Below are 24,480 nucleotides of genomic sequence, written 5' to 3' on the forward strand. Positions count from 1 at the left end.
TTTTAATTGGAAGAAAACAGCATTTTGATTTTGCTATTCACTGAGGGAGAAGTACAGATCCTTTCCTCCAGCATCACACTGCTCATATTACTCATAAGCAATTATTGGTGTAAGTAAATTAACATTCATAGATTTTCGGAACCAGACAAAATGTGTTCTATTCCATGAGATTTCTGCACTTGGCTTACTTCTGATTTTCTTGGCAGTGGATCCACAAGTATTGGAATCTCTTCAGGTGCAGTTCCCCCATTCATCTGCCCTCCTTCTGCATTTTACAGCTGTGGACTCGTGGAGTCAAGTTATTTTCTTCCACACATTCCTTAAATAACCAGGATTTCTAAGGGAGTGTGCTATTGTCATTGGTGGTGTATCAGCGCGCGCACACACCCTTTTATATATTGTGCATTCTTATATTAGTATATATTGATATAATGGCTGATTTTTTAAAAAAAAAGTAACACATGCTTAGGGATGAAGTGAAAAAAGGCAGGGGGGCTCCACTGACACATGCAAAGCTGCCAGGGGGAGGATAGCATTCCTGGGGGAGCTACAGCTTCCTATTGGGGAGAGTTGATGCGGGCCTCCCCCCATGCCCGGATGTCTTTGCACATCCATAATCAAGAAGAAATAAAGCAATAAAACATACAAATATAGATGAATTCTTCACAAGTGCCCATTAGGGTGCTATGTTGTATGAGCAGAGAAAATAAGAGCAAATCTAAATTATTTTAATGTGTTTTTAAACTTGAGTCAGTACCAGCGCAATCCTAAACAGAGTTACACCCTCCAAAATCTGTTGAAGCCATCATTTGAAGGATGTAACTGTTTAGAATTGCTGTAAATAGAATCTAACTAAAAAAAGATAACTGCAGTGTGTCTGAAATGTGCTAGGTACTGCGTATCCCATGAAATCTGTTACATATGACCTGAAAACATACTCGGTAATTTGACCGTTAGTTTAGTACAGAAGAGCAAACTCTCTTGACCACCCTGCCTGTTCTCTGAGTAATCTAGTCATAGGCTTACAAACAACACTTGAATGTGTGTGCTTGAATAGCTGACCTTCATCTCTTGAAGGAAGGAGATAAACAATTATTAATGAGACCAATGCAGTTTTCCACACCTAATCCAATATTCACAGGTAACACTGGTGTGTGACAGAGGTCAAAAAAGTTTTGAATGTCCTTAACTTGATATGCCACATCACCCTTCTCTAAATAAATGTCTCTACGAAAAATTGGATCTTTTTTGTGCCTGTTTACTCGTTCATTCAGGGCATGATCCAGCTAAAGTTAAGCAAGCGCTTTATATCCCAAAGATTACAGTGGGTGAGATTTGAGACAAGCCAAATTCTCCACTGAGATCACAGTGCTTAACTGAATTATACTCCTTAGTTTGCCTGCATAAACTATTTAGTCCATATCATACAGAATACAAAACATATTACAAAACATGATTTAAAAAGGATTTTAAATTGAGAAATATATGAGTGTTCCCAAATAAACTTTGCCAGGGCTAGCTAAAGTCAAACAATATATACAACATTTTCAGAAATGTTCCTTAGGGTTTCATAATGGAAAACCTCATATTTTTTTTAAAAAATGAGCTTTAAAACTATTGTTGATCATTTCCAAACTTTCCAGACAAATGAACATTTAAAAAATGTTAAGCAAAGAATAGCTTTATTGGTGTGGCTAGACATCTTAGAAGAAAAATACCAGGCCTTCCATGCAATATGAGTACTGGAAGCTATAAAGACATTCACATATCATAAAGCATGGCCTTTGAAGCTGTTCCAGGAAAGAAGCATTTTCTATAAGCTGAGTATGAGACATTTAGATGTCAGCTAGCATGTAAATGAAATAAGAACATCAGTAATAGTGTGGGAGAGGATTTTCCTTAATTTTAATACCCCTGACCTAATTGATTTTATGGACTCTGTTGTAAATCCCTTAACCCCTTACAAAATTGATTCTAAAATAAAATCAGAGCCCAACTATAATTTTGATGCTCCAAGGTATACATTTGGCTAGAAGTCAAATAAAAATGCTTTGGTCAATGTTTTTCTAACAGTAATGTTAGAAAACATTTTCTAACAGTAACAGTACTGTTTTTCTAACAGTAATGGATTCTTAAAATTCAGAGGTTAGAAACTGTTACGTATATTTATAAATAATAGCTCATTCTAGTGAAGAACCCGTTACTACTCATTTAAACAGCCAGCCAAGATCTTAGACAGGAGATCTGTGATGAGATCATATTTTTCTGTAAGTGTAGCAGAAGTCCTTAGCTTTTTTGAACCTGCAGGCACCTTTGGAATTCTAACATGAAGTGGCAGGCCCAACCACAAAATAGCTGACACGGGAGGTGGAACAGGGGTTACCAGATCCCCTTAGCCTCCTGGCGGGAGGTGGGAAACCCAGTATTTACCTTTTTGCTGGGCCCATGATCTTCCTTGCACATGCCCCTGTGATGATATTACTTTCGGAAAGGGACATCATTGCACCAGCGGAAGCGGGGGGACACGTCACAGTGGGCCGATTTGGGACTCAAATGGGCCAAAACAGGCCCGTTTGGGGCCAAAATTGGCCCGCTGCAAAGCACAGGAGCACTTTCAAGGGGGGCAATGATGTCACTCCCAAGGAGTGACATCATCATGTCACCCCAGGAGCGTGCCCAGAAGGCCCATTCCCAGGCCTTCTTCTCCTGCCAGCCAGGTAAGTGGAAGTGGGATGGAGGGTGAAAATGGGATCCTCCGCCTCCAATGGGGGAATGGGATTCCTATGTGGAACCAACCATAAAATGTACTTAACTCTGATAATAATTCTTTAGTATTTCAGGCAGAACCTTTGTTTAACAGGATGCCTTTTAAAATGAACATATTGTTTTAAAATATTTTCTTGCACTCACACAGTGAAGATCCTTGTGATGTGGTGGCAGCTACTGTCAAAGCAATGTTTTTAAAAATCTGCACAAATGATTAGATTTCCAATGGCCAATCAGAAATTCTGCTGGACAAAAGCCTCAGCCATTTCCTAAAATTATTCGGTGGCTGCCAGCAACCATGTTGGCAGGTTCCATGGTACTCACGGGAACCACACTGGGGACACCTGTTTTAGGTGGATGGTGAATTGAATTAATTTTTTCCCTACACTGATTCTATGTGGAAATTACCTTCCTCTGCTCTGGGTCCATGTCTTTTCCCCACACCACAACTAATTCAGGTTTCCGGTGTGGGGGGGGCAGGTATTCAGTGGGAGAAATGGTGTGGGGTAAGGTTTAATTATCACTCTCCTAGTGCCATGGCCTTTATCTAATTCCACACACACCTGCTTGGAAGACTTTTTAAAAATTAGAAGACTTGAAGTTTGCCACCACCACCACCACCCCACGCACATATTATGTGGCCTTTTAAGATGCCGATGATCCCTAGTGACTTCAACTTGTAGAGAGCATTAATAAAACTTTGGTTCTATAACTTGAAGTGATGCAATAACTAACATGATCTGTAATGGTGTGCAACTGGCCATCATCAATATATCGGATTTTCGACTTCTGGAATGGCATGGTGTCATCTTGGCAGCTGAATTATGAGCTCAGTGCCATGATCTTCCTGACTCCTTGGGACTCAAGGATTTGGGGCCCCAAACCGCCCCCCATGGAGAGGGGGTAGGCCAGAGCAAGGTGGAAGAGCTCAAGGGGACTGGCAACCCCCTGTGTAGCCCCCTCACCGGCTCAAGGCAAGGACTGCGGAAGAGGCCCTATGGCTCTCAAACTGCGAACTCTGGAACTTTGAATAAAGCGAAAATAAAGCGAAGATTCCTGACAAGATAATAAGTAAAGGCAACTGAAGGACCGAAAAAGAGTGATTCTACTTGATATCTCTCCAGTAAGAGAATTGTTTATGGCTTTATGAGGACTATTCAGCTTGCGGAGGGGGGTTTCATTATCCCCCAGAGAAGCGGCCATTTTATGACCGAGAGGAATGTTATTGAAGAGTGATTGCAAAAAGTGTTTTTCTGGGAGAGAGCTGGGTAGCAAAAATCTTCTGAATTATAAACAGCAAGAGCAAAGTAACTTTTTACCTGTTTTAAGAGATCTTTGGTGACTATCTGGAAGTGAGTGAATAAAATGACGCTCCCTCAAGAAATATTTTCAAAGCTGCAGCAAATCTCTAAGCTGTTGAATTATGTATTAAGAAAAGCAGACGAGACACTTGAATTCAAATCAGATAAAGACAAAGTGATAGATGCCAAATTAGAAGAAAACCTTGATGGGACAGATTTATTTGAAAGAAAATTGGAGGAGAAACTACAACAAAAGCAAACAGAAAACCAGTCTCTTTCTGTGAAAGTACAAAAGCTGGAGAAGAAGGGGGAAGGGCGTGGACGGAAGGCTGTGAGGAAGAGATCTAGTGTACCACCTCTGTACGAAGCAAAAAGCACACAACGCACTTCAACTAAGAAATATGTCACAAAGAGGAAGAAAGACAATCAGAGACAGAGTAATGTACCCATCGACAACTTGCAAAAATGCTTGGAAGGCAAGAAGAGCCGTTTATGGTTGATTGTTGGAAAGAAAGAGTTGCAACATTATTTTAGAGGGAGAAAGAAGAAGAAAAAAGAAAAGATGGAACTTAAATCATGATCCTGGGGCTCTGACAACTGGATTAGAGGGAGTGGGATAGAAGGGTTCTTAGAGGGAGGGAGAAGAGGAACAAAAATGAAATTCAAAGTATGACCCGGTAAATGGGTCTTGGGGGTCTCTTATCTCCCCTCTTATTTCTTATGTTTTTTATTGATTTTTTTTAATTTCTAGAAGATGGAATTTAAATTATGATCCTGGGGCTTTGATAATTGGATTAGAGGGAGTGGGGCAGAGGGGCTCCCGTCTTATTTTTCTTTTTACTTTCCTTCTGTTGGAGCTCTTTTCTTTTCCTTAAATAAAAGTATTGTAGGAAAGAAGGAGCCATAATACTGTTTTGGAGGGAGGGATAAGAGGAATAAAAATGAAATTCAAAGTATGACCCGGTAAACGGGTCTTGGGGATCTCTTATTTCCCCTCTTATCTCATATGTTTTTTGTTGGAAGTCTTTTTATTCCTTTAAATAAGGGGATGAGAATGATTTTGATATAAGATAGCTGGTAGGTTTAACAGGGGAAACACTAGGGAACTAGAGGGAACCTTATAAGTGTGTTAATTTTTAAATTTAAATTATAGGTTAAGCTAAGTCTGCCTATATATTTGCTTTGCTTTTCTTCTGCCTTTATATAATGAAAATACAAATAGTAAATCTTAGATGGCTTGAGATTTGATATATTAAAGATCAAGGGTAGGCTGTTATAAAAACTTTATTGTATGCTTCTATCCTTTAAGAAAATGTTTACTTAATGACATATACAAATAATGGGACTAATAATAGAATGTAATGACGTTTACTTCTACTTTCTGTTTTTTTCCCCCTCCTATTTGCTTTATTTCTGGAAAGACTAAGGGTTTAATACCCTGGGCTCAAGAATTAAAGGATTGAAATGTGCCTTAAGATGATGCTCACTTAAAATATAAATAATCGTTAGAAATGAGAAAGGAAATGGAATAGGTGGGTTAAAAAGCAAGAAAATTAAAAAGTGCTTGGAGAGATTTAAATGGACTGTGTACTATATAAAGAGAGAAAGAAGGGGGGTATGTGGTTATTCAGTTTCCTTTTCTATGGATTGATGTCTATGTTGCCATTTTTTTCTGAAATATTTATCATATAATGGATTATCTTGTACACAAATCTGAGACAAAAAAGTTCTCTTGTCTTTTTTTGTATTTTTTTTTGAAAACTTAATAAAACTTATATTATATCAATATATTGGATTTTCAACGAGGCCCTATCTGCAGAGATATAAATCTCTAGACTGAGGTCAGGTCGAGAGAAAGATCTTTCTGCAAACTTGGAGGAACCTTCAAGTTTGCAGAAAAATGCAAAACGTTTTTAAAAATGGACAAGTGGGTTAAATTCCCCCAAAGCAGAGAAGTGTGGTCTGCACTGAACCTCCTTTGGCCCAGCCTCATCCATCCTCCTCATGTTGGAGGCAGTAAATAGAGGGCAATGGGGCAGGCAGGAAGAGGACTAGGAACAGAAGCGTCTGCCATCCCCCCTACTGCTGTGTGAGCTGCAGAGATGACATTGATGTGGGTGGGAGTGGGCAGGAACAGAAACTGCTGCTCTGTGAGCTGCAAAAGACATGGTGATGTATGGGGCAGGAGGGGGAGCTGCCACCACCTCTGCCATGTGGGCTGCAGAGGGATGGCAGTGCAGGCAGGGGAGGAGTGGCAGATGCCACCACAGCCTTCCTGCCACCACATGAGCTGTGGAGGCAGTGGTGATACAGGTGAAGGAAGAGTGGAAGCCACCACTTCCACCACTATCATTGTGTGACTTGTTAAGGGGTGGCAATGCAGGTGGCCAGACAGGGGATTGTCAGTCTGTGAATCAAGGAGGCAGTAGCAAGGTGGACATACAGGCAGGGAAGTAGTGGGAGTCCCTATAGCCACCCCCTCCACTACTGAGTTGAGCGGCAGCAATGTGGGCAGGGGAGGGAGGAGCTGGAGATGCCACAGACAACACAGAAGTGGCAGAGAAAGTAACAATGCAAGCATGCAGGCAGCAGGAGGAGCAGGAGCTGGCAAGAGGGTGGCCTGGTGAGCCAGCAGGGTGGAGGATGTGATTCATCCACCCTTGTCTCAAGGCTCCTCCATTCATCTATGTATCTAATTCTGAGCATGATCCCATGGTGTGGCTCAAACAGTCAACAGACTGGGGCCATTTATGGAGTGGGAAAGATCTCAATTGAAACCACTGCTGGGTAGGGTTGGAAGACTTGGCACAGAAACACTTTGTACTCCAATCCTTCCAGGCTTCCAGTGGCCAGGTCATGGGGCTCTTACCACTTGGTCAGCAGCTTCAAGTCTGAGGAGATAAGATGGGATATACATATTTTAAAATAAATATTATCTTGGCTCTTGCTAGGTGTATACATATGCTTGCATCCAATAGAGCACTTCAGTGCATGGAAGGAACAGCATTTGGTGGGGGGGGGCATTTGTGGCTGCAGGAGGAGAAGGAGGTGAGAAGTCTTCTATATGTAGAAAAGCTCCATTGGATCCAATTCACACTAACACTGGTTCCATGCCCGCTAGTTCCTATTCACAAACTGGAACTCAGCCTCAGCACCACACACTCCCATCCCAGGGCTCATTCCCTTTCTGGAACACCCCACCCACTACAAACACCCACACAGCTGTAGTTTTGCAGTTTGCAAGCATTGATGATACAGCTATACCATGGTCGGACAGCACAATTTAGTGTGGGCTTGAACTTCTTAATTTGGAAGGGGGGACTGCCAGGAAGTACGCATTTGAGAGGTGTGTTCCTCATTTGTTAATTGCAGTTAGTGGGGATCCAATTGTTAGCTCTTCATGGTCTGTCTGTCTGTCTGCCTGTCTGTTGTGGCCATAGTCTCACTGACTGCTTTTTTTATTCCTTCTTTGCACCATGTTCATGAATAGAGTCACCAAGCTAATCCACTGTGGGCACAAGCCATAATTTTGCACAGCACTCTTAACTTCCTAGCATGCAAAATTGTGATTTGTGTTCTCTGTGTGTCATGTCAAATAGATTCAGCCAACCTGGCTGCCACAAGCGTGCTACATTCTGAGCAGGAAATCAAGCTACTGGCTGTGTTAATTGGCCAAATAAGGATTTGGTTTAGCTAAATACCGATGCAGCCTTTTAGGTATAATAGTGTGTGATGAAGCACAGCATTTCAGAAAATAAATGGACACAGCTTTCCTTGTGTTTTGGCTTGTGCTGGCTAATTTATTTTTAACCGAGGACTCATTTTGCTTGTGTCATTAGAATACAGACCATTTGCAAACAAAAAAACAAAACAAAAATGAAACTTACATTTCTGTCTGCGTGCTTCAAATACACTTATGCCACAGATAAAAGTTCAGGGTTTAAATACCAAGGTTACTTTTTGTGCTTCATTATGCATGAGTGTGTCTTTTTACAAGAAACAATAAAGAAGACGTGCATAGACCTGTGCAGTGAGCAGTCTAGTTCAGATCAAGTACTGTTGTCTGTTTGCATTTTATTATTCAGTCCATGCAGAAATAGACCTTGTCCAAGAAACAAGGAGACATTCAATGTAAGATGCTTCCTAAATATGGTGCAAATGCAATAATTTGCTTCCGTGAGCATGACTTTGGGTTCATTATCAGTATTTGGAGAAAAAATATATGTATGTCTAAAAGTAATCCTGGTGGGAGAGGATTGTCCCTAACTGAGCTGATGGTTGTGTTGAGAACCCCAAGGTTGTCCTTAGGGACTTCATCATTCATGCCGAGCCTGCTTTAATAAGGCATGGCTCAAGACTTCATGGCTGCCATGATAACCATGGAGTTGTCTCAGAATATTCTCATTCCTATGCCTATAGAGGGGCTTATCCTTTTAATTTGGTCTTCTCTGAAAAGTCCATGGCTTGGTCATAAGGAAATTTTATTTATACATTTAGGAGACTTCTATGCCACCTCTTCAGAGGTCTGCTCAAGGTAGTTTACAATTACAGTTTAGCACCCTACTCTTGTCATGGATTGACTATTACCTGATGAGATCGCATCTCACAGACACTAAGAACCTATGCAAAAGTGATGGCCATTAGGAAGATTCCAGAAGAGGGATTTCCTGGAGTCTTTTGGGTTAGCCCGCCTGTAGGAAACTTGGTCAACTTATGGAATGCAGAGATTATTTGTGTGGTGGACAATATTGCTCCAGAATCCAGAATGACTCTTGGTGGACCCAGGAGTGACGAAGCAGTTTGCAGGGTCATGACACAGTTGAGCAGATGGTTAGAGGTGCAAGTGAAGGAAAACTTGACCAAAGGAAAACTCGACCAAACACAGGTGAGAATGGATGATCATGCTGAGTTATTGTTGTGGCCAAGTGAACACACGCTATACTATCCACAGGAGCTTTTCCAGATTGTAAGGGGGACTTCTGTCAGGCTTCTCAGGATACGGACTCAGAAAATGTAAATGCTCAATGTGACTTTTTGTGATGCATTTTGCAGATAAAATTACCCACTTAGATGTAATGGCTGATTCAGATGTCTCAGGATTCTGTTGGAGAATAGTCTGGTCCTAGTTGTATGGATATCAAGTGCAACCCATCATTTCTAGGCTCAACCCTTGCCCTTTCTGGTGGATAACTTCTAGCTTTGGTGAGGCTGGTTGAACGGGTTTGGGAAGTAACAACTGCCTCTCTTCAGGTGGGTGCAGTTACAACCACTTTAAATGAAGTGGTGTAAAGTCTCTCTTTATTAAGATGTCCCCAGATCCAAATCACCTAATTAATTTTGCCTATTGGGCAAAGCACATGAATGGATGGTGGCTATGCAGTTTCACGTAGGTTATCAACACACACACACACACACACACACACACACACAGGCATTTCAGTCTGGATTCAGGCCTGGGTTTGGGACAGACATAGACTTGGTTGTCTTGGCTGATGATCTTTTCTGGGAGTGTGTCCCTGTTGGTTCTCCTGAAATTCCGGTCAGCGTTCAATATCATCAACAATGATATCCTTCTAGAGAGGCTGACTGGATTGTTAGTAGTGGGCACTGTGCTTCAGTGGTTCTGCTCTTTCTTGGCTCCCCAGTTGAAGAAGGTGATGGTGAATGGCTTGGGGTTGGGATACTTGAAGGGCTACCCATACTGTATAGCCTGGGGATCTCCAGTCTGGTGCCCAAGGAATCCATGACACCCACTGACATCTTTCCTGGTACCTGCTAAGTGTTTTTAGAAACTGGGCAGGACCAGATGGGACATTTGCCCAGTAGGGCTTCTCATTGGCCACTGGAGATCCAATTGGCTGTGTAGGTTTTTTTTAAAGAAATTGCTCCAGTAACAACTGCCAGAACAGCACAAGGATCTTCACTGCATGACTGAAGGTAAGCTATGTGTAAACAAGATATTTTGTGGTCAGCTCTGCCTCCTGTGGCAGATATTTTGTGGTTACACCCAGCACCCTATGTCAGAATTCCAAAGGTGCCTGCAGGCTCAAAAAGGATAGGGACCTCTGGTCTAGCCTCTCCAGTTACAGTCTTTGTCCCAAAGCCTGCTCTGTGTGCCTCACCTGCAGAACTAAAGCAGGTGGCAACCAGACACAAGCTTTTTTCTGTAGTGATCCTCCTCACCGTTGGAAAGTCTCTCTCCCTGAGGCTCACTTGGCAGCTGTTTTACCATCTTTTGTTACCAGGCCAGAACATTTTTCTTTATCTTTTAATTGAAATGCCCCTTCTTTTTCATGGTCCATTTCTAGACTGCTTTTGATGCATATAATTTTACAATGCTTAATATACTTTTCTAGCTTGTCTCTATGACTTGTTTTAATATTAATAATTGTATGTTTGTTGTTTTTATGATTGCATTGTTTTTATTTTGTGAGCTTCTTCAAGCATGTCTTTGGAAAGGCTCCATATAAATTTTCTAAATAAGTAAATAAGAGTTTTGACAAGCTTAATATAGCAAGCTAAAGTTTAAAAGTGTGCTAGAACAATCAGCAAAGAATCAGAACAGTTCCCCAACAAACTAATGTGTGTTCACATGTGTCTATAGGAGTCCTGTTCTAATGACTACGTCAGTATGCGGTGGACACTGGGAAAAACTCATAGGAGCATGTAGCTACTTCTAGGCAAGCAAGTCACAATATGAAAAACCTTAAACTTGTTTTGCATAATTTATTCCAGCTACAAAATTTGGCCTGTGATCATTGACTTTGGAATGTTTTAGCACAGTGCTTCAGATTTCCTTTCTATATAAGATAATTTAAAATGTAAGATAAGATAATATAAGACAATATAGATATATTTATTTTATTTTATTTGGATTTCTATTCCGCCCTCCACACAAAGGGATCAGGGCGGATTACAACATATTAAAACAAATTGATTTATACAGTTAAAACCACAAATAGATTGATAAAAAACATAGTATATTATATATTTCACATATAAAAATATATAAGATAAGATTGGAAGAACATGTTTTTGCCAATTAAATTTTCCATTTTTCTCACTAAAGACAGATGTTTTTATAATAAAACACTTTGCTTTATTGTGTACTCCAGAGATTCCATCTATAATAGCTCAGGACACAGTATAGTAGTCCCTGATGTTTCTTAGAGATATAAATCACTTTTACTGGATGCTCCTTGGGAAAAGCTACAGAAACTCTTGACTTGTATTTATATGACACTGTTTAAGATGGATGAATTCTAATAAGATCAGGAAACTGAAGATGTATAGCACTCTTTCAAAATGCCAAGATTTTCTGCAAAGATTTCTGACCCCTGTTTGTAGAAAAAGCACCTTGTTCCCGAAAAGGTGGCTAGTGGATGTTATTTCTTACTCCAGGCATGATAGGCTTACGTGCCATTCCTTGGCATTTCTGCTGCTATTCAAACAATTGTTCCTCTTTCTAATTTCCTAGGAGAGTAATACATTTTAGATGTCAAAATATTTTGAAACTCTTTAGATTGAATCTACCTAGGAGCAATACATGCAGAGATATGGGGTGCTGCACACAGCCCCTATCGAGAATCTTGTGTTCATTTTTGTTCTTCTGTGAAGTCCCACTCACATTGGGATTGCACTCGCACAAGAGAAGGAACTTCTTCCCTCTCAGTTGTCTCGTACCACTGCAAAGAAAAGAACTTTGTTCATGAGATCCTGGTTCATGAGAACCAGTTTGGTGTAGTGGTTAAGAGCATGGGGCTCTAATCTGGAGAGCTGGATTTGATTCCCCACTCCTTCACTTGAAGCCAGCTGGGTGACCTTGGGCTAGTCACGGCTCTCTGGAGCTCTCTCAGCCCCACCCACCTCACAGGGTGTTTTGTTGTGGGGATAATAATAGTATACTTTGTAAACTGCTCTGAGTGGGCATTAAGTTGTCCTGAAGGGAGGTATATAAATTGAATGTTGTTGTTATCTTCCATCTACTGTGTTTTCAGTTTGATTTTGACCTCGGACTGTGTTTGACTTCCCTTTACGGTTAGTGATTTGGCTTGTGTGTTTCTTAAACTGCTTCTACCAACCTCGGCTTAACTTCGCCCAATGACTCCCCTGCCTCACTCGAGCTCCCCAATGTGGTCTTTCTCTGATGGTGAGGTCGGATCGGATTGGTCGGATCCATGCTTCTACCAACCTCGGCTTATACCAACCTCAGCTTCAGTCCTACTTCTCATCAGATCCAAGAGACCATCGTGGCCATTGGTCGGATCCATGCTTCTACCAACCTCGGCTTAACTTCACCCAAGGACTCCCCTGACTCACTCGAGCTCCCCAATGTCGTCTTTCTCTGATGGTGAGGCTGATCCCCATGACTCAGAGATTCATCATTCAGAACAGCTTGAAGAAGAGGGCTGGAAACATGGATCTAAACCCGGGCCTGAGCAAGACCCTCAGAGTTCCCAGACACCACTGCCAGATCCAAGAACTTCCAGGGTTTCAATGGAGACCCCTCAGTCCTACTCATCAGATCCAAGAGACCATTGTGGCCATTGGTCGGATCCATGTGCTTTGTCAAAACCGGTGCTGCTGTCTTTTGCCCACCGGCATCACTATTCATGTTGTATTCTTCCACCATATCATTGCCAGTGGCTGGAGGATCCAGGGAGACATTGTTCTGCTGACCTAATGCCTTCAACCTCATTGGGTCAGAGATGGCAACTTCTGCCCTGTCCTTCCCAACTGCAGGCCCAGTATGACTCATAGGATAAAGATGAACCTGTGGCAGCTGCCTCTGAGGTCAGATCCGAGACAGCCTCGGATCCATCGCTTGATGACATGGGCCAGAGCTTCAGCTCCCCTTATGAAGATCTCTGAATCTTCTCAGAGAAGATGTCCAGGATGGCAAAAGTACTGGCCTTGGATGTATCTTCATCAGATCCGAGGAAGAAGGAGAAGCTCCTCAGCAACTTTTACTCAGATTCACCTTCGGTCATATCCATATTCTTGAAGGTCTAGAGATTACAGATATATGGGACAGACCTACAGAGATCCCATCCAAATATTGAGCTCATGTATAAGGTCAAACACAACACCTGGCCATCCCTGGTGAAGCCCCCACAACCTTCTTCACTGGTTACAGAGGAGGTGCAACAACATCATCATCAAGACATACCCTCTTCTCCTCCTGACAGGAAGGGCAGGAAACTTGATGGTATGGGCAGAAAGCAATACTTTGTCTCAGCTTTAAACCTGCTTATTGGTAACTACCAAACCATCATGGGTGGTTACCAGCTGTATCTTTGGGAGAAGCTGTCATCTTACATCTCTGATCTCCCAGAAGACAAAAAATTGCTAGTCAGTCTGCTGCAAACAGAAGCCATAAGACACCTAGTGATCAGCAAGCATATAGGACCAGGTAATTCCCACGCCACCATTATTCTTATCAACAATATGGAAGGCCTCACTGACTGTACTAGCAGAGCCAGTCAATGCCACAATTCCCCTTTCAGCCCACCAGCACAGTCAAGAAGAAGGGCTCCATATTGACCCAAGCACTCACAGCAGCACAAGGACTCCCAAGGCCCTTCTAAACAGTTCTGAGTGAGCTCTGGCCTCTGTAACCCTAACTGTTGTTACCAAGACAGATTTAAACCCTGCTTCTCTGAATGGGAATCAGTGATATCTGACTCTTGGATCTTAGCCATAGTGAAAAATTACGGGTTAGAATTCAAGGAATTGCCTGTGTGTATATTACCTGCTGCAGCTGTAAATAATTCCCTATGGGAATTGCTTCAAGAAATTCAGTCCCTCATAGCAAAAGGAGTCATTCAAGAAGTTCAGAGCCCAGGCACCAAATATAGTTTCTACTCCAGGTTTTTCCTAGTCCCTAGGAAACGGGCCTATACTGGATTTTAGAGATCGAACAGTGCAATCCTAAACAGAGTTACTCCAGTCTAAACCCATTAACTTCAATTGGCTTAGATTGGAGTAACTCTGTGTAGGGTTGCACTGTAAATCTATATCTCAAAGTGTCAGAATTTAGAAGGGTCACACTATCATCTGTACTGCCTTGCTTAGAGAAGAATAGCTGGTTTGCTGTCCATGACCTCAAGGATGTGTATTTCCTCACGTTCATTAGGGACAATCACAGAAAATATCTTTGTTTCAAATTTCTGAACAAAGTGTTCCAATACACAATTTTGTCCTTTGGACTCTCAACTGCACCAAGTGTATGGCATCAGTGGTAGCCCATCTCAGTTCTTTGGGATGTTCCTTTTTCCTGTACCTGGATGATTGGCTCATCACTGCTCCATCTAGGGACCAGTTGATAAATGATGTTGAGCAGGTCTTAGAGACATGCCAAAGGCTGAGCCTAGTGATCAATATAAAATATCAAGGTTGGAGCCTCCCCACAAAGTGGCCTACACTGGCGCAGTCTTGGACTTCATAACTTGCAGGGTACCCTGACTCTAGATAGGGCACAGGCAATTAAATCTGTAGTGTCTTTGGCCAGACCATGTTCTTAAGAAAATGCTTCCAAACCATTTTGAAGATACAGAGGTTACTATTTTATTTATTTATTTATTTATTTATTTATCATATTTATATTCCACCCTCCCCGCAAGCAGGCTCAGGGCAGATAACAACATTAAAACATTTAAAACATTTCATATAAAACATTTAAAACATTGTACAAAGATATTAAGATAGCAGCACTCTTTTCTTGATGGCAGCAATACCGTTGATTACAAAAAGTGCAACAGTGCTGTTGAACATAGCAGCAGCTTCAGAACAGTGGTGGGCAGCTCTCATAGGGAGGGGAGTAGAGTTAATGGCAGATACCACATCTGTAGTGTCTTTTGTGAGACTGAATATGCAAGCATCCTCATACTCCTCTAACCATAAATTTTTTATCCCAAGTTAAGTTCTCAGATCTCTTGAGTCGTGGTGCAGGGATAGCAATTTGTTTATGGTTATACCCTTTGTCATGAGACAGCATCAAATCACTCTAAAGGCTGACACATCTTTGCAAGGCTGGGGTGTGTGTTGTGGTGATGTTGCTATACAAAATTAATGGTCTAACAGGGGAAAGACATTGCATATTAATGTACTGGAACTCAGAGCCATAGGGTGTGCTCTTGTCTCATTCGCAGCTACACTCCAGGACAAAGACATTCAAATACAGACAGTCAACATCACAGTGATGTACTACCTCAACAAGCAGGGAGGCACGGCATCGCTAACCCTTTGTGCAGAGGCTACTGCAATCTGGAATTGGGTGATTCACAATAATGTTTCCATGCAGGCTATCAATGTTGCTGGCTCAGACAACACCAGAGCAGATGTGTTGATCAGGGCTCTGAGTTCCAATCACAAATGGACCATGAATGGTATCAATCCATGTCCAACATTCCTGCAGTGGGACATTCCAGATGTTGATCTGTTCGCAACTACAGCCAATGCCACGGCACAAGTGTTTTGTTCTATGGCAGCAGGCAGTGATCCCTTCTCTATTAGGGATGCATTCCAACATGTAAGGGAAGGTTGCCTGTTTTACGCATTTCGGCCAATTCCCTTGGTACCAGAGTCATTTGCCAAATAGAGAGGGGCAAGTCAGATTGCATCCTCATAACCCCCTTTCGGCCCAGGCAAATTTGGTTTCTAAAGTTACTCACTCTGTCCAAACAGAAGTATATTCCACTTTCCCAGACACCAGACATGATTCAGTTGGTAAGGTATGCCTTGGAGAGATTCACCCCACATCCTCATTGTGTATAGCTTGGTAATCTCCCAATGTATGATGGCACAAAGAATGAAGATGAAAACAGGGTTGTACTTACCAGTAACCATTGTTTATCAAGTTCTTCCATGCAGGCACATATCTCCTCCCCTCCTGCCCTGCGGTGAACTCTCTGGCAAGGTCCAGAAGGAGATCACGGCGACTCAGGAGAACTGAGGGGAAGGGTTCACTTTTCCTGCCTAAACAGTCACATGGCTGTTTAGGTGGGGAAACAGGCTGGGACGTGACTGGGGGAAGTGGACCCCTATTGGAGAAGTATGGAAGCGATAGAAACTTCTCCGGTTGGCAGCCCTATGCATTCACAGTCCCAATGTGCACCTGCACAGAAGAACATGATGAACAATGGTTACAGGAAAGTACAACCCTGTTTACAATACATTTATTACATTTAAATTGACTTTTTAAAAACTATTGTGAAAATCAAGGCAGAATGCCAGACAGACATTGACCTGAGCCAGCTTAGGTTAAGCAACTTCATCATGGGCCACCTAGATCACCATATCCAGGCCTAATGCATAATGCTGGTGTGATTCCTCAACCTGATCCAACAGTTAGAACTGCCTACATACAGCTTAGCCATCAGCCATTTAGGAGGAAGAGGGGAAGTCTGGATTCAATTTTCCCATCTCCAAGACCTCCTCCTCAAACAGCAGATTCCAGCTTCTTTTATTGGACTGTGGGTGTCAGCTTCAGGGCCGGCGCTGTGTTGAATCGGTTGCAGTATGATTTCACTGCTGGTTTGTGTCATTTTCCATTTTTGCCACAGCTGCTAACTTTTTCAGTCCTTCATGAAACTTGCCGCCTTGCTGGAAATGAGCACTCTGCTCCTCACTGTGTCTCACCATGAACTCGTTTGTTATCTTCATAGTTTAGTACAGCACCTCATGAGACAATGCATAGTTTTACAGACGCCAATAGAAAGATTTTTTCATGCTTTTGCATTTACCTTATGCTATGCCTTACTGCAATACTTTGTTTACAAAGTTTTAAAATAGAAGCAAAATTAGTTCTACTTTTACTACACCATTCATTTAGCATTGCCAAATTGCCCAGGCTCCTCTCAGAATTATGCATTCAATAAAGAGAAAACAGCTGCCAACATGAATAATTTCAAACAAAAGCCAGTACACCATCCATGCTAGTAATGCAGGCATTACAAATAGGATTTGTTTTCTTTTGTCATTTATTTTTATAGCTGAATAATGCAGCAGGAGCCCAATAAAGTATGAACAGAAAATCATTGACAAACACAAGCAAAAAAAAATTATGAATTTAAAAAAATTCTGCCAACAACCTAATTTGAATCACAAATGGCTGATGTATTGGGCCACACAGAATTTTGTGCCGTGACTGAGAAGGCCCTCTCCTGGATTGTCACCTGCCTAATTTCAGAAAGTGAGGACTATTATATATTGAGATTAACAGCTCTTTATTATGATAAACATCTTTATTGAAAACTGGAAGCAGACAGACTGAAGCCTCAGGCTCAACAGGAACTAATTTATACTTGTAGAAACCACACCCACTTGTACAACAACCAATACAATGTAAGCAGCTAGAATCCTTCGTTCGCATGAACTATATGCAAGTATCTATTTTTCAGCACAGCGATTGGCTACAAAGCAACAGTTGTGATTGGCCGTGCCAGCACCCAAACACCAATAGCTTTGTAGGCCTCAGGAGCCTTCATTCTACTCAAGCAATACATAACAGGGACACTCAAAGAAAGGCTGGTACTGCCCTTCCCCTACTTTGAGGTAAAAAATTTCCTCCCAAAGTGAATGAAGTTGTTTCCTGGGCTGGGAAGCCTTCAGTAGCGTGTTTGTGGCTGTAACTTTAACTTTCTTTATTGCCCCACCCTTAAAGAATGTATAGCTTGTGATGTTACCCAGTCAAGGTTACATAGAGGGAAAAATGGGGGTTAACATTTCCTTTATAAATGAAACTGGTACAGTAAGCATATTGAAGTTTTAAAAATAACATAAGGTTTATTTATAGGTAGGATGGATATTTACAAGTAGAAGTATAGGCAGGTACTCAAAAGCTTCAGTAAGTAGGTGGTTTTTACACAAATTACTTCACTTGTGTGATGCACAAAACACTTGGTCTGGTTGAGTTTATTATGTTGGCTGGTTTTGGTGAGAGAAATTGGTTTATCAAATTGATCTCTCTGAAGTACAGTTCCTCTTTCACCCCTTCACAGATTAGGTGCTCCAATTTATGCACCCACAGCACTCCCTGCCTTTTATTGCAGACTTCACGATATTCCACTAAGTTTAGAACCCTCTCCAGATACTGGGCCAAAGATATACTTATATCCAAGCTATAACCCTGTTCCTTTGGCCAAAGGGGAGACTCCTTTCTACCTACTTGCTGGGCCAACTACAACTTCCCAGATCTCTTTTGTCTCAGTACAATTTAGGGCTGGCTGTTCCACTTTCATACTTGAATTAAAAGTGCTTCATAAACTCTTTTTTTCACAGTGAGGGTACACCTTTCCCTTTCTTCCTTAGACAGAGGGCTTTCAGCCTGATCCTCTCTGGTCAGGTTCCAACTCCTAATCTTCAGTTTGCTCCAATTGTCAACCCCTCCTTTAGCACTAACCATCAGCTCATCATTCTATTGCCTATTGCCATTCTCTCTCTGGCCAGCCACAGAAGGAGGAAGGGGCCTGTCAATCACCTCCCTTCCTGTTGCTGTTTCAAGCCTTTACCTGCCTCTTGTTGGATGCAGTGTTTGTCAGTTCTGAGATTTTCATACCATTTCTGTCACAAGCACTTTGCAATAATCTAATCTAGATATAATCTACATGTGACCAGTAATCTAATCTAGATGAAACCTCTCTTCTGTGAATCCTGTTCAAAATGACTATTGCATACACTCCAGAAATCAGATAAGAATTGTGTGTTGTTGATCCAGGAGAGGGTTTCTTGTAGTTTGTATTCTTGTATCTTGTTACTTTGGTATAGAAGATGTGATTGATCTAATTTGATGGAAATTTTGATCTAATTTGTGATAAAGAATACATAAGGTTACAGGCCCTATTGTTTTTCCCCCTCAAATGATATATTTTAATGTCTGTTCAGTGTGTGCACACGTTAGTGGACACAAGCTGGTCCCATTAGGGTAGACAAAAGCTGGTCCACTTCAAGTGGAGAATAGAATGGTGAGCTGAAGAATTTCTTGGTGGCAGAAGGTATCCAAGGAAGAAAACATTAGGCTAGTGCTAGCGAAAAGATCTGAAACTTAGGAATGTTTCAGGTCACAGAATATACAGAGACTGAGCAAGGAGGCTGGTGGAATGGATCACCTGTCAGTCCTTCAGATAAGGTGGCATTTGGGAACTAAACTAAACTCGCTATTTAGAATTCTAAAAGTTCTGCTTGTTAGTATGACCAGCTGTTTTGGTTGTATTTGCACTTTTATGTACTGTGTATACATTCTGCATTAAAATACTATTCACTTTTACCTTCAGCTATAATTCAAGTCTGAATTGTAGTTATTTGGAGATTTCTTATGCCCACTAATTCCAATTAATTCAATTTTCTGTTTTACTCAAGGTCCAGTTGAAAAGTGATGAATCAAAAACGTTTGCAATGAAGATACTAAAGAAACGCCACATAGTAGACACAAGACAACAGGAGCACATACGCTCAGAGAAGCAGATCATGCAAGGGGCGCACTCAGATTTTATTGTGAGGTACTGTCATTTCCCTTGCCCAAACCAACTTCCCCATATGCAACAGCATGCATTCCACTTCTCAGCTTCTCTCTTACAAGGGTCGATGAAATTGATATACAGGTTGTTTCATCTGTTTTAAACATTGTCATTCACTTTTTAAGGCCCTGAGAAGGAATGTAGCCACTCTTCTGGAGCTGTAATTCTTAATGTTGGATTTTTAATGTACTGACTAAAATTATATTATTCTCAAGGCCATTCAACAGCATAAGAAACAATGCAAGCATAGACACTGGGGGAAATGTGAATAAGGGGAACTATGATGAGTGTGTGTGCAACGAAGATGTGAACCCTTCTCTATCCAGAGAGAGAAAGAAATTTAACTCTATACATGAATATGACTTACAGATGGCTGTCAAAGACACATACTACACAAAAATGCTTTTTGGGCTCTGCTTCATAAAATACCTGCATCTGATGAGTAAGATCAAACCACACGTACTTACCACTCCTGTGGTTATATCTTTCCAGACTCAGAAGAACTGTCCCTGTCTTCTTAAGTACACGTCAGCTCCTTCCCCTCAGCAGAAAGGGCTCATCTTCTCCAAGTTCTAATGGATACTTGTTGGAGTTATCAGGGGACCATCTCCTAACAATGATAGCACCCACTGAGAAACATGAACTGACCATTCTGAGCCAATAACATAACAAATGAATGATCAGCCGATCAGTCACAGCAATAATTTAACACAAAAAAGCCAAGGAATTGTCTGTAGGAGTACCTTCTCTGGATGCCATGCATTAGAGTCCTTAAAACATTCTTCCAGAAAGGGAAACTGCTTGCTGCTTACTGCAGTAGAAACTTGGGGATTTGTTGAAGACCTTAGGTCAACCCTGCTGTATAACACAGCACATGTAAGAGGGATGTTACCAGCTCCCAGTTGTCTCGTTACATGGATTTTCCCACATATTCATCCTCTGGGTATAGAGCGGGAAGTTATCCTTTGATATCCAGATGGTATTGGGTTTTTAAAAAAATTAGATTAGAAAATTATTTGTGGCATTTTTAGCAGCACTTCTTTGAAAGTGCTGAAAGAAAAGAAAAAAGCACATCTGCTGACAGCTCTTTGAAAAATAACATTGTGTACTTATTAGAAGGACGTGAGTAGAAAGCATTTGTCTTCTGGCCCAAATGGGCTTGCAAAAGACTTAAGCATTTGTATGCTACTTTTCTGCTCAATAGGGTACCCAAAGTAGCTTACAGAAATTTCTAAATTAAACAGTATGATACATTAATCAAACAAGTAGGGTCACAAACAAAAGACACACACCTTGAGTGGGTCCTTGTTCATTGGGCTAATTGTCACAGACCCCAGGCTGCAAGTATCAGGCAAGAGCCAAGGGCCAAGAGTCCTTTGGCTCATGCCAAAAGGATTGCTTCTCTGGCCACACCCAGACTTATGTTACCTGCAAACAGGAAGGAGATCTATATTCATCTAGATGTTACATGGCTGGTAAGATGTTCCTCAACATTTCTTTCTGAGAGTGATTCCACACACATTGGATAATGCAATCCTCATTATAGATCATTTGGAACGGATTTTTTCGTGAGCAGAACAAAAAATCCACCTCAAACGATTGATAAAGTGCCTTGAAAGTGCATTATCCAACATGTGCGGAATCACTTCAGCCGCTAACAGAATGTCATGCTGTAGAATTCCTAGAACAACAGTCCTCCCCCCCCACAGCAAATACAATGCTGTTAACATCACCAACTATAGTTTCTATGTTATTCTGAAATAATGCAGATATGATACAAAGAATGATACAGATTCCATCCAACTAGTTAGAACCAATCTATATATGCAGCAGAATCATGATAATGCTTTTTGTTTGTTTGTTTGTTTGGACTCTACGATGTTGAACTAAAAGTGGAGGAATCAAAAGTTTGAACTCTGTTCTGTAGAAAAAGGTCTTGCTCATAGTTCTCAGGTAGTAGGTTAGCCTAGAACTTTTCTTTCTTTGCTATTTTTCTATAACTAGGAAAGGTCCCCCCCCCCCCGCAATGGAGGAAGATTCAAACATGTGACAGTCCATCTGCAGTAAAGAAAAAACAAAAGACAGGTTATTCTAGTTTTGGATTGGCTTATATGAGCCAAAATACCTTTACAGGACTATGAAAATGAAAGCTGTTTATTAAAATTGATCCATATTGAGGGGAAAATCCTGCTCCTGTTGGTGTTGGTTATTGATTTGTTTTTGCTTGTATTGGTTTTTGTGGATGGTATGTGTGACAGACAGAAAGCTATCCTGCCCTGCAAAAGTAAAACAGCCACTCAGCTGTCTCATCTCTTAGTCTCTAGGAGTGCCACTCCAGCATCCAATCAACTTTCAGAGAGGGGATGAAAGGTTGGAGGGAGTGGTTTAACTCTACTTCCGAGAGAGGACAGAGTATCCAGTTGTGAGGCCTGTCTCTGATGATCAGTACCATTCAGTATGGTACCATTTAGTCTGGGGAAAGAGGACTCTTCAGTCTAACTATTGGAAAGGACAGGCTGGTATGTGTGAAATCTGGTGTATGAGAGGATCCAACCTGGTGGTTAGGCAGTGAAAACCTAACCATATGTTTGTAACCATAAGTATTAAAAAGAATTTAAAAGGAATTTAAATCACAACCTGAAGCCATAACTAGGGTTTTTCCACATGCACACTTAGACTGAGTTTTCTGGGTATTTGATCCATGAGGATCAAATCTGCTTTGGGCCTCTGTATTTCTGCATTTAATGAGGTCAAACCCAAATGCTGTCTCTTTATTTTCTCTGCACTTGAAAAATGCCATGTTTCTGCCATGGATTTCTGGGGAACACATCAGTTTAGTCAGTTGACTGCCTGAGGACAGGTCAATTTTGTCAACTGATTGGCTTACGACATGTCAGTTTCGTCAGTTGATCTGCTGAGGAAATGTACAAGTTTTTTTCTTTCCTTTTTCAGGCACCAATGTTGCACCTTGTTGTTTAAAAATAAAAATAACTGCTAAAAAAGAATGGACTGAAAAGTACAGGAAGCACAGACAGAAACTCTAGAACATCAAGTGGAATTCAGAGCTCTCTGCAGAGTTTTTGTGTTAGCCATATTGCAGCCTTTCCCCCTGTCAGTTGCAGGTGATGGTGGTGGTGGTTTCAACACACCAATGTTGCAACATTGCTGTTTTTAAGAAAATCAGGCAGGGCCATGGTCAGGCTCACACCCAAGAGCTTCACACTCACTACCATAAGACAATCTAGCAACTGAGGGGAAGGTATACGTTTCAACACCGGCCTAATTCCCCCAAAATACAGAAGGCTACGGGTTCCCTCAGTTGGAAAGAAAAGGCCTATCGTGGTATGTTATGTTGCAAACCTCTTTGCAGCTTAGATTTACGTTTTTTAATTTTTTCCTTACTTCATTTATACCCCTTCTTTCTCCTCCATGGGGACCCAAAGTGGCTTACATCATTCTCATCTCCTCCATTTTATCCACCTAACATCCCTGGGAGGTTAGGCTCATAGAGTGTGACTGGTCCAAGGTCACCCAGTGATTTTCCGTGGCAGAGCAGGGATTCAAACCTGGGTTTCCCAGATCCTAGTCCAACATTCTAACCACTATAAAACACTGTCTCATTGGTGCAAAATGCTGCAAATGAATCATACAATGTAATCTACATTGGGTCTCAATGAGAAAGGCAGACTATAATAAACAAACAAACAACCATTAGAAAACAACTGTATACACTGTTAACAGACCCGTGATCCAGCTGTCTGTCAAGATACCTTACCACTGCATGCATCCAGTGTCTAGGCTGTTTAGTGTTACTGCAAGGATCTCTGGAGATAAGCATTTCCCCTTTACTGTGTTATATTTACTGTGGTAAATTTTCATTCAGTAACGATTCTACAATTCTGCTACACTGTGGTTATATGGTTTTAATATCTCAAAGCACTCACATTACTGTTCCTTCTTTTGCCTTTCATTATAGGCTGTACAGGACATTCAAGGACAGCAAATATTTATATATGTTGATGGAAGCTTGTTTAGGAGGAGAGCTTTGGACAATTCTCAGGGACAGGTAAGAGATTTCCTTTATTCGTTGAATCAAAATTCATATGACATGCAAAATACTCACATGATCAGTCTGCATTCTTTACAGCTAGACTTTCCAATTCTAAATTCTTTCCCAGAGGTGTGAAGTTCTGGGCTCTGGCTGAGAACCGAATGTATGTATTACTCATTACAATAAAACATGTGCGTGTCTTTTCAAAGACACAGGAGTCATCCCACTACTGTCTATTGTAGCATGAAAAGAAGCATCTCTGACCATGATAGCAACTAAATTAAGAGGCTCCAATGACCTTCTTTTCACTGATCCTCCATTGTCTGTGTTTTAAGATCTTGCTTTTTTCCTTTTGAACAGGAAATCCTTTTCTTGCTTATTCTCTGTCTCTCACAATTCATCAGTTCAGAGCTTATTTTGGAAAACGTTAGGCATTCATACAACACACCTGCAGTGTTTTTGCATAGAGGGTTTCAACACAAGATGCTACACTCCACAGGCATGGCTGACCAAGATAGCTGTGGCATTTGTATGAGCTGGGTATTTAGCACTCCCTGCTTTCATCAAGGGGGCACCCAGGAGAACAGTCACCTGCATAATGGAAAGAGTACTGGGTTTGAAGAGGAGACACCTGAGTCAAATCCTGAGTTATGAAGCAAACTGCTTAGTTTTAGCCACACACATCCTTTGGCCTAACCTGAGAATAGCCCACTTATAGTATCCTGAGCCTTTGTAAAACTGGGTGCCCTGTCCAAGGTTTCCAAAAGCATTTATCCGATGCCCTGTTGTGTGAAGTTTTTGATTTGCACACTGGACCCAAGTTGGGAATTAGGTCTGGAATGATGCC

At 41.4% G+C, this 24,480-nt stretch overlaps 1 protein-coding gene across 4 annotated transcripts in view; it reads left to right on the top strand.

Annotated features, from left to right (window-relative positions):
• Nucleotides 1-24,480, top strand: part of LOC129332770 (cGMP-dependent protein kinase 1) — a 157,110-nt gene that overhangs the window by 114,660 nt on the left and 17,970 nt on the right. For all 4 annotated transcript variants that reach the window (XM_054984006.1, XM_054984007.1, XM_054984009.1 and 1 more), the window contains 2 exons: nt 19,425-19,564; nt 23,559-23,648. In XM_054984006.1, the coding sequence (XP_054839981.1) occupies nt 19,425-19,564; nt 23,559-23,648 (230 nt within the window). The remainder of the gene's footprint in view (nt 1-19,424; nt 19,565-23,558; nt 23,649-24,480) is intronic.

Source organism: Eublepharis macularius, chromosome 6 (assembly GCF_028583425.1).
Source record: "Eublepharis macularius isolate TG4126 chromosome 6, MPM_Emac_v1.0, whole genome shotgun sequence".
NCBI lineage: Eukaryota > Metazoa > Chordata > Lepidosauria > Squamata > Eublepharidae > Eublepharis > Eublepharis macularius.